The following is a 10,481-nucleotide window of genomic DNA, read 5'->3' as shown; positions in this document are numbered from 1 at the left end:
GATCATTATTGCTAATTTGTTGAAATTGTTGAGGAAGAATGTTCCGTTTGGCTGGGTGATGCACAATAGGAGGGCTTTGAAAAATTGAAGGCAGTTTTAACTCAAGATCTAATTTTGACTCAACGTGAGCCCGTGAAGGATTTTACGGTATATAGGACGCTTCGCACTGCGTACTTAGTTGTATTCTAATGTAGGAGGGCAGAGTAGTCACTTATGTGTTCTCATCAACTGAGGACGCCGTATGAGTGTATTTACCTAACCCATGATTTGGAGTTAGCAGCAGTGATATTTTCTTTAAAGATCTGGAGACACTATCTATATGGAGAGAAGTGTTACAATTTTATGGATCATAAGATTTTGAAGTATATTTTGACCCAAAAAGAACTTAATCTGATACAGTATCGTTGACTTGATCTTCTGAAGGACTGTGATTGCGTGATTGATTATCACCCAAGATAAAGTTGTTGCGAATGCTTTGAGCGGAAGGTTATAACTGATTTGAGGTCCTTAATGGCTAGGATGAAGTTTTATGACAATGTTATTTTATTAGTAGAATTCCAGGTCTAGCCGACCTTGGCCTAGAAGATCAAGGCCAAGCAACCTCTTGATAGTTTCTTGCTCCCCATCATTGACCAAGTGGAGCAGAGAACGACCTCAAATTATAGTTTTTACCAGGATGAAGTATTATGTTTTGAAGGTCGATATTGTGTTCCTGATGATGTAGATTTGAGATAGGCTATCCTCAATGAGGCTCATAATAGTCCATATGATATGCACCCTGGTAGAGATAAAATGTACCAGAATCTGAGAGATAAGTACCATTGGATTGGCATGAAGAATGAAATATATGATCTTGTGGCTAGATGTTTGACTTGTCAACAAGTTAAGGTAGAGCACCAATATCTGTCGGGTCTGTTACAGCCTATCAAGATTCATGAGTGGAAATGAGAGCAAATTACTATGGATTCTATTAATGGGTTGCCTTTGACCCATTCGAAAGAGGATTCTATCTAGGTGATTGTTCATAAACTTACAAAGTCAGCTCACTTCATTCTTGTGCGGGTAAATTATTCATTGGACAAGTTGGTAGATTGTATATATCTCAGAAATCATCAGATTGCATGGTGTTCCGCTATCTATCATTTCAAATCGAGATCCGAGATTTACTTTTAGATTCTGGGAAGAACATTATAAGGCTTTGGGTACTAAACTAAATTTTATTACAAGTTTCCACCCTCAGACTGATGGTCAATCTGAATGAGTGATTTAGGTCCTTGAGGATATGTTACGGGACTACATGATTGATTTTCATGGTGGTTGGGAGAACTTTTTGCCTTTGGTTGAGTTTACTTACAATGACAGCTACCAGGCCAGTATTTCTATGGCACCTTACGAAGCACTTTATGGGCATAGATGTCGCACCCCAATTTGTTGGACTGAATTACGTGACAGAAAGACTTTGGGACCTGAGTTAGTGCGTGAAACTGAAAACATCATCATATTGATCCGTGACCGGCTGAAAAAGGCATTTGATAGGCAAAATTGTTATGCCGACAAAAGAAGAAAAGACATCGAGTTCGAGGTTGGAGATCAAGCCTTTTTGAAAGTATTCACATGGAAGAAAGTGTTAAGATTTAGGCGCAAAGGTAAATTGAGTCATAGATTTATTTGACAATATCGTATCTTGAATAGTGTAGGACCAGTTCGAGTTCCTCCCCAGCTCAGACGTATTCATGATGTCTTTCTTGTGCCTATGTTGAGCGCTATCATCCAGACCCAAGCTACATCATTCAGTTAGAAGATGTTGAGTTGAGGCTAGATCTATCCAATGAGGAGAAGCTTGTGCAAATCTTGGATCGAGATGAGAGAGTGTTGAGGAACAAGTGTATTCCGATGGTAAATGTTTAGTGGAGTGACCATGGTCATGTAGATATCACCTAGGAGACAGAAGAATCCATAAAGACTCAGTTTTTGCATATGTTTAATTCATGTAAATTTCAAGGGTGAAATTTCGTTTGAGGGGAGAATTGTAATAACCCCTTTAAAAAAATTAGAAATTTAAATTAATTTAATTAAATTTGGTGACCAAAATTCAAGTCTCTAGAATTTGTAGGTCGTTTTAGAAGTTGAAGGAAATTTAGGGACTTGAACCTGAATTATCCTATTTTATGTCATCATAAAAAAATAAAGAAAATCGCTTAGGTGGCTGGGGGATTCAAACACCTGACCACCGGTATGCTTAGCCATACCCTAGCCATTTAAGTTAGGGTATTGTTCGAGATATTTTAAATCAATATATAATATATTGGATTAAAATCGGTTACCACAAAAATCGCCAAATCAGAAACCTAAAATCCCTAAACCTTAAATTATTTCTAACCAACCCTCTTCACCTTAACAATTCATCACCGTCCGATTGCACTAGCTCACGCCACACCTGCCGTTAGGCTCACCGTCGACCAGCGAAAAAATCCCCCCAAACCCCTCATCCAAAATCGATGTCCTTCATCATAAAGCTTGCTGTGAAGCTTCAATGAAAATAACCCCCATCACTGGATTTTCTTCGATTTCAGTCAATCCGAAGACTGTGCAATCTCATCGCCCTTCCAATCAGTGTTGTTGGCATCGTATGAACAAAACCAGATCATTTTCACTCCTCACCGACGTACCGTCATTGTTTTCCCCGTGAAGATAAGATGTCGATTTTTTTTTTTTGCAATTTTAGTTATATTTCAGATTGTTGAAAGTTATATTGGTAAATTGGAATGTGTAAAAGATAGGGGAGTACTCGACTGGTGGAAATGAACCCCGTCGCCACCGCACACACCACCACGCATCGGCAGTGTGCATGGGGCTCTCTAACCATCTAGGAGGCTCCTAGAACCAGTCCAGCCACACTAAAATGGTTCGTTTAAACTGGTCTAAATCGAGTCCACTCACCTAAGTCAACCCGGACTGAGTCAACTCGTTCGAGCCAACTCGTCTGAGTCAACACGTTGACTTTGACCAAATTAGTCAAAATTTTTGAAAAGTCATATTTTATGTTTTTTGACGACGTGAGTCTGGATCTGAAGTCTGTTTTGCCAAATTCAAACCTGAAAGCCTCCAAATTGACCGTCAAACTCGAATATAATTTTGTACTTAAGCATTTTATTTGAGGATAATTAAATTAAGGTTAGAGACTAATCATATATTGTTGTTTGAAGGTACAAGAGACTCTCTCGATCGCTCGACAGGTCGACCCAGCTCCTCTCGATCAGTTAGACCTCGTGAGCCAATAGTCATTCGTATGATCCGTAAATCTTATGATTTCATAGATTAATTATGTTACTCCGCTAGTAACCCAGTTTGACTATAAATTAGGTTCGAGCACTACTACAAAGCGTGGCGAGGCTGGTGCTCAGTAGATTGGTTGTTTGATTCCATTTTCCAAAGTATGTTCAGTGAGTGCTACATGACTATTTTACCTACTTCGAAATATGTTTCACCAAAATTATGATTTACTGATTTACTGGTTGATAGCTCAATGATATATGTTATATGATTATTTTTTTACTAAAAATATGATTATGTCATTTACGGATCATGGAATTTACTACTTATTATATTAATTGTTTTATTGAGATATTGATTTGGGTATGATACTAGAGTATTGAGGTTCAGATCTTATCAAGCTGATAAATCCTTATAGACCTAAGGTAACCCTTAGGTAGGCTCCAAGGCCCCGAGAACTTTCTTGGGTAAGCTCTCAGGCTCCAAGATGCTCCCTTAGGTTAGCTCCTTATACCCAATGGGTATAAGGTAAGCCTATGGATGCAGTTCTGGGGAACTGCATATGGTGTATAGGAGGAGGGTAAACTACATGTTTTAAAGCTTAAACTTCACTGTGATTTTTATGATATTTTATTGAACTATTACTTGATTATTTCACCACAATGATTTATTTGCATTGTTGGGACACATTGAGCCCTAACTCACTTTTTAAATTGTTTAACCCCTTTCAGATACTTTTGGATAGCACCCCGAATCAGGCACTTAAAAGATCGAAACATTCTTGCAGAACTTTTTGTTGTAATGTATCTATCTTTCGAACTGCTTTTAATTGCAGTGACATGTGCCTTTACTTTGAATTACTTATTTTATGACATTTACTACTATTGTTATTGGTATTAGAATTACCTCGATATGCAATTATAAAATGTTTTATTTTACTTAGTCATTTATAGTTCTATAATTACAAGTTTGGTTTTTATCGTTATATATTTTATTTTTATATATTTTAATTGTAATATTATAAATTACCTAATAACATTTTGGAAAATATTTTAAGAATTTTTAATGTAATCCGTTAAACATAGTTGTAGTGCATAGGTTGGGTTTAGGCAGTTACATTCGGGTTCGTATTTGGTAAAATGGACTTCAAATCTAGACTCATGGCGTCAAAAACATAAAATATGACTTTTTGAAAAATTTTATTTTTTGGTTAAAGTCAATGGTCAACGATCAAAGTCAATGGTCAACTCTAGTCAAAGTCAATGGTCATGTCGATGGTTAGTTAAAGTTAACGAGTGGACTCTGTCCGAGTTGACTCAACTTAACCTATTCGGGTTGACTCACAGATTGATTCAAACAAGTTCGAGTCGGTCCAGACCTACTAGATCGATCTAGAAGGTATTCTGGGTGATGGCTCCTGACTGTGCATGGAGGCGGCGATGGGGGCGTGTGGTAGTGAAGATGGGGGTGGGTCAGTCTGCCAAGCACTCTATCAGCTTCAACAAACCAAGATAAATCAACAACAACCCAAATTTCAACCTATAACAACTTAAATCAACCTAAAATAACATTCAAAAACTTACCCAACTGGCAATCGATGATGGAGCAACGATGGCCGACAGTCTCGGTCGGGTTTCGAGCACACGATGACGAGGAAGCTAATGGCGTAGGCGGTGAGGCGATGGGATGACCGTTGTGGCCAAAAAAAGAAATTAACTGAGGCGACGAGGTTACAGCGGGTTCTCCTAATTCGTGACGGATGATGACTGAATTGGGGTTGCTAACGATTAGGTTGAGTTCGCCAAAGGATGTTGGTTCTAATGATGGCGGCGAGGCACAAAATCGACGACCTGAGCGGGCGAATTGTGGTGGAGATGTTTCAACACTAGGGATTTTTGGGGATTTTTATGAAAAAATGGGTGTTTGGAAACAAATGGGTTAACACCCAATATGTAATATATAAAAAGAAAATTTTAATACCTCCAATCAGCGATAGTGGCTTAGCCCGGTTAGTAGGGACATGGCCGACCACTCCATGGGTTAGGAGTTCAAACCCCCCAACCACCCCTTATTTAATTTTGTTGTGTCAGGTAGGTTATGGGAAAACTGTGGGACTGGTCCCTGAACTCTCTATATATTCAAAATTAACTGAGAAAGCTTTAAAATTATTCATTTTGGCCCCTTAATAGAGTAAAATAAATTAATTGTAGTTTATATATTTATTGGGGTTTGACACAAAAAGATTTGGTACATAAAACTTAATCATAGAAAAGGTTATGTTGAACCATGACTTCTTGTAACTTAGGTAACAATGATCCATTGCTAGATGTCACTCATTTTTTGTAATATTATAATCATTATATATATAACTGCTAATATTACAAGAACATACAAGGGTCGCACCCTATGATTGAAACGAACAATTAAAAACTGAATTACATATTGTTGAAAACATTTTGATATTTCGATATAACAAATTAAGTTAAATGAATTTTAAGATTTTCCAAATGATTTTCTAAGTATATTCGATATAACTATTCGAATATCAAAATATTACTCCAAATCTTTCAAAAATCATTTTTAATCCTTACTCAAGTGTAAAATTAAGTTTTAATCTTAAAACAATTTCAAAATAATCTTACAAAGTATTTCGAACCATTTCAAAGCCAAAAATTCCAGATTGCTCAAAGGGAACCGATTCCCCCCAAGGGGGTACCGATTCCCCCCTGAATGGTTTGGCTCCGAGAATTCCAGTATGCTCGGAGGGAATCGATTCCCCCCAGGGGTACCGATTCCCCCCTTGTATAACGGTCGAAATATTTGAATTTTACACTTAGGGAACCGATTCCCCATAGGGGGTACCGATTCCCCCCACTCTCTAAGTTGTTTTATTAATTTTTTTCACACTAAAACGGCTATATTATCTTCTCTAATCATCCCCAACGTTCAGAACTGATTCAATGTGTATTTAAGCAAGCTTAGAAGCCATTGATCAAGAATAAGAAACATCAAGCAACTTCAATATCATTCGAGAAATCGTTGATCGAGGAGATGTGGAAATATATAGAGTACACACGGATAATAACAATGGTTATCCAATGATCAAGCCTCTAACACAACAAAAGCATGAGCTTCACACTAAGTCACTTGATATTAAATACATAAGTGATTCTGTAACACCCAAAATTTTCCACAAATTAAAAACCCTAGGAATTTGAGAGTTTTCTTTTGAATCCCTAAAATTTTATTTTAAAAATGAAATTGAATTTTTAGAAATTGTAATGACCATCTTGTATAAGAAGCAAACTTTTTTGTCATTTTTAAAAACCTAATGAATTAAGGGACTGATCTTGAAATTAACCCATTTTTTGACACAATCCCACTACTTCTTTATTTCACCCGTGTGGCGCCTCCATCTTTACTTTTTTTCTTTTCTGCTTCGTTCCCACGCTCACCGCTGCTGCCCATCTCCGTTCCTCTTGTTGCAGTCACCTTTTCGTCAAGGTAAGGTCATCGGTCACCCCCCCAAGAGTTACATAATGTCACCCTAACCCCTCCTTCGTTGTTGGGTGATGTTGGGTTGAAGGAACCGCGAGTTTGGATCGTATCTGTCGCCATTGTTGATCGATTCAGCCGTTGGTGGCCATTGTGAGGTCGGATTCTTGTCGTGGAGGACCTAATTGTTTTGGTTCGTGGTTGATAGTCCCCTTTGTTCGAACCATCAGACTTGAATCGAGTCAAAACCCCCGCTATTCGGTCTCTGATTCAAATCTGAAATTATTTTAGTGTCGTATTAATCTTTTTTAATCTGAAAATTGGTGTATTGGGATATTAATTAGATGTCGTAATTTTTGGCAGGAGATATCGAACCTAAATAGGACTTATTGCCACTTTCGCCTTTATCCATTGATTTTGAACCAACTCGAATTACGAGAACTGATCGTGAGTTTTAGTGAAAGTAGTAATTTGATTTGGTTTCGTTAACGATAGTATAGTAATTACTGTTAATTATTTTGTAGGAACCGATTTTGTTCGATTGTGGGAATGATACGTTCGACGTTAGAGTTGTTTTGCTAAGGAGTGTCTCTGTCCAGTATGAAATTTAATTATGTGATTGTTTTCTTGATGATATGCATTGTTGATTTGTGAATTTGAATGTTTTGTGACATCGGTTGAAACTAATGTAACTCGAAAAAATGTCATGAAATTATGTTGATATGATAGATTCAAATATATGTTATGCATTCGAAATATTTTATTATGTTAGTTATCAACTTCGAACTTTATGTTATGCATTTGGACTATGTGATTATGTAAATAATTTTACATTCGATCGGAATATATTTCGATGCCATGACACATTGGGATGGGATTCATAAAGGAAGTTCAGGGTGTTCGACAAGGTGAATTTCACTTTGGATTCAATGGTCTCTATCTTTGTGGTGGATCCCACTTCGAATGGTGTTAGTCGTTAGAGCGGTTCTGGGAACCTACTCTTCGGATGGTTGATGCTATTGATATTACTATAGCATATTACTATAGAGAACTAAGAGTGTACAAAAGAGTTTTATCAAAGAGTAATATAAATATGATTGAAGGAGTGAAGAAAAAGTCAACAACAAGATAATGAAATCAAGAGAATACATTGTTAGGAATTACAACGGTATTCAGGAGAGCATAAAGTCATTTATCGAATGGGATCAAAGTTGGCTTTTTATATTACACTAATGCAATAAACTCTACTTTTATATGTCCAACAAAGATTAATTAGACTTAATCAATAAGAATTAACATTCATTAACTCAAGTAATCAAATTATTAACTAAGTTTGAAGTTGGCAGCACGCTTCTCAACACGCAAGAAAAAAAATTGATTCTATTCAAAAACCAACTCTGATCAAAAGTAGTATGAACCATCAACAACATTCATCTCTAAATATCATCAACCATTCATACATGCAGATAATAATATTTCTAAAATTATCTTGAAAGTTCAACAACATATAAGCATAGAATCAAAGCATAGAATAATAAAAACATATACAAAACCACTAGGTCCATTACCAACATCCATCCATAACATAATAAAATTCCTAGACTAATGCTACTCCCCTATCTCAGCTAAAGAATAGAAGTGAAAGAAGATGATACACTTTGACTACTGATGCTACTCAACATGCTCCAATGTGCTGCAGTGTTCCCTGACGAGGACTTTAAGCTACCACGGAGAAAAAATTTATGGAAGATATTTGGAGAGTGGAGTGTATAAAATATGATATGAAATGAAGAAATGACCCTCCTATTTATAGTTGGAGGGAGACATAGCCTCTCCAATGGATTTGCTCCACATTTTAGGTGTTGAAAGAGAGAATTACATTTGTCTCAGGAAGTTATCCTATTCTAGAACATTCTGCCAAGCACGTGGTGACTCATCGCTTGTTGCAACCTTAGCTCCAACGCTGCAGCATTTTTGTACCCCTTTCCAACAATAAAAATTAAAATCAGCCTAAGACAACGAATTTCCAAACAATGCAATATGTATGCAAATATGACTAAATTAATCTTAAAATTCTTCTAAACATGCTTAAGTTCAAACTAAACCTAGGTATAAATAATTGATATGATAACTCTTTTAGAGCTGTGTTTTAAAAGGCGCGAGGCGCTCCAACGCAATTAGCTATCCGAGAGCCTCAATTTTTGAGGCGCTTTGAGGCGAGGGATTCACGTACGCGAGGCGCTTTATTTTACAAAACATTTGTAAATATTTTATAACCATACCCCAAACACAAAACAACTTAATAAGCAAAAACACCAAGTAGCATATGTCATATTGTATCTCAAAAAGACAAATAAAAAACATCATCAATAATCAAAATGCCAAAAATGTCATATTGTATCATATCGTCCGTGTGATGATTCCACCATTGGCTGCTACTTTTATGAGACAATATTGCAAAGGTGTTTTGATGGCTACTGGTTAGCTATGCTTTGGCGATGTTTGGAGTGGTGGGTGCTTTGGTTGAAGAATCACGTGTCGAAAAGTCAAAAGTAGCATTAGATAGGGCTACACGTTCGATCGAGTCGAGTTCAGAAAAAAAATTAAGTTATTCGAGTTGATGAGTCATATTTTATAACTCGAACTTGACTTAAACTTTTATCGAGTCGAATCGAGTTTTTGAGTTTTTATTTAAATTTAATTGTAAATATTCATAATAATATGATATTATATGATTCCAATTTAAATGATTTTTTTATACTCATTTACAATAGATATATATTTCTTCATGTTTTTTATATGTGATATACATATATCATACAGAGTCGAGAGACTCGACTCATACTTGAAAATCAATCCATTAATTATAAAAAAAATTGAACTACCATTCGAGGTTTTCAAGTTGTATTTTATAACTCCATTTGAACTTGAAATTTTTTCAAGTCACATTTTTGAAAGTACAACTCGAAGTCAATTCAAGTAGATTCAAAAATGATTTTTTGACTCGAGTCAAGTTTTTGCTCACCCCTAATGTTAGATATGATTTTGAAAGAAAAAAAAATAGTTGAGTGACTAAAAAGGAATTGCAGGAATATATGAGTGACTAAATATGAGTTTACCCTAAAAGTTATTGTATAACTATGACATTTAGCAAAATCTTTGAAATTCAATAAAATATTTAAAAAAATATTAAAAGAAAGCCCGCAGCATGGGCTAACCCAAATCAAGTCCTAAAACAAAATGAATCTGGCGGATAACGCGTCCAGGTTCATCTCTTCTTCCCCATACCATCTCATTTATTTAAAATCTCATTGGTCTCTCTCCACTTCTTCCATTGAAAGAAGAAAGAAAAAACTAAAAACTCCTTTAAACATCACCGAAATCTTCCATTTCTCTGTTTCCTCAGAAGAAATTAAAGAGAAAAAACATATGGAAGAACCTCCTTACCACTCCCTTCACAAGCTTCTTCCTGGGAACAGCCCTTACTTTCGAGCCAACATGTTCAGGAAATCTAAAGCCCAATCTGAAATGGGTCATTGTACGTGAATCGCTAAAAGCATCGCCTCGTCGCCTCTCGCTGCCTCCGACGGCTGAATCACCGTCTCATGTACTCGCCACCGCCTTGGTGGTCGGAGGCTTTCTTCTAAACGCCTCGCCTCGCCTAGCGCCTCAGGCGCGCTTTTTAAAACATAGTTTTAGAGAGTTATCACACA

At 36.5% G+C, this 10,481-nt stretch overlaps 1 protein-coding gene across 1 annotated transcript; it reads left to right on the top strand.

The window, feature by feature from the left end:
• Positions 1–1,381: 1,381 nt before the first annotated feature.
• Positions 1,382–2,881, top strand: LOC120116958. Its single transcript, XM_039137330.1, has 3 exons — positions 1,382–1,646; positions 1,775–1,896; positions 2,777–2,881. Exons 1-3 carry the CDS (start codon positions 1,382–1,384, stop codon positions 2,879–2,881), a joined length of 492 nt encoding a protein of 163 aa, XP_038993261.1.
• The last annotated feature ends 7,600 nt before the right edge of the window (positions 2,882–10,481 follow it).

Source organism: Hibiscus syriacus, unplaced genomic scaffold (assembly GCF_006381635.1).
Source record: "Hibiscus syriacus cultivar Baekdansim isolate YM2019G1 unplaced genomic scaffold, ASM638163v2 tig00110313_pilon, whole genome shotgun sequence".
Taxonomy (NCBI): Eukaryota; Viridiplantae; Streptophyta; class Magnoliopsida; order Malvales; family Malvaceae; genus Hibiscus; species Hibiscus syriacus.
Note: the sequence above shows the minus strand (reverse complement) of the source record. Positions and strands in the feature narration are given on the sequence as shown.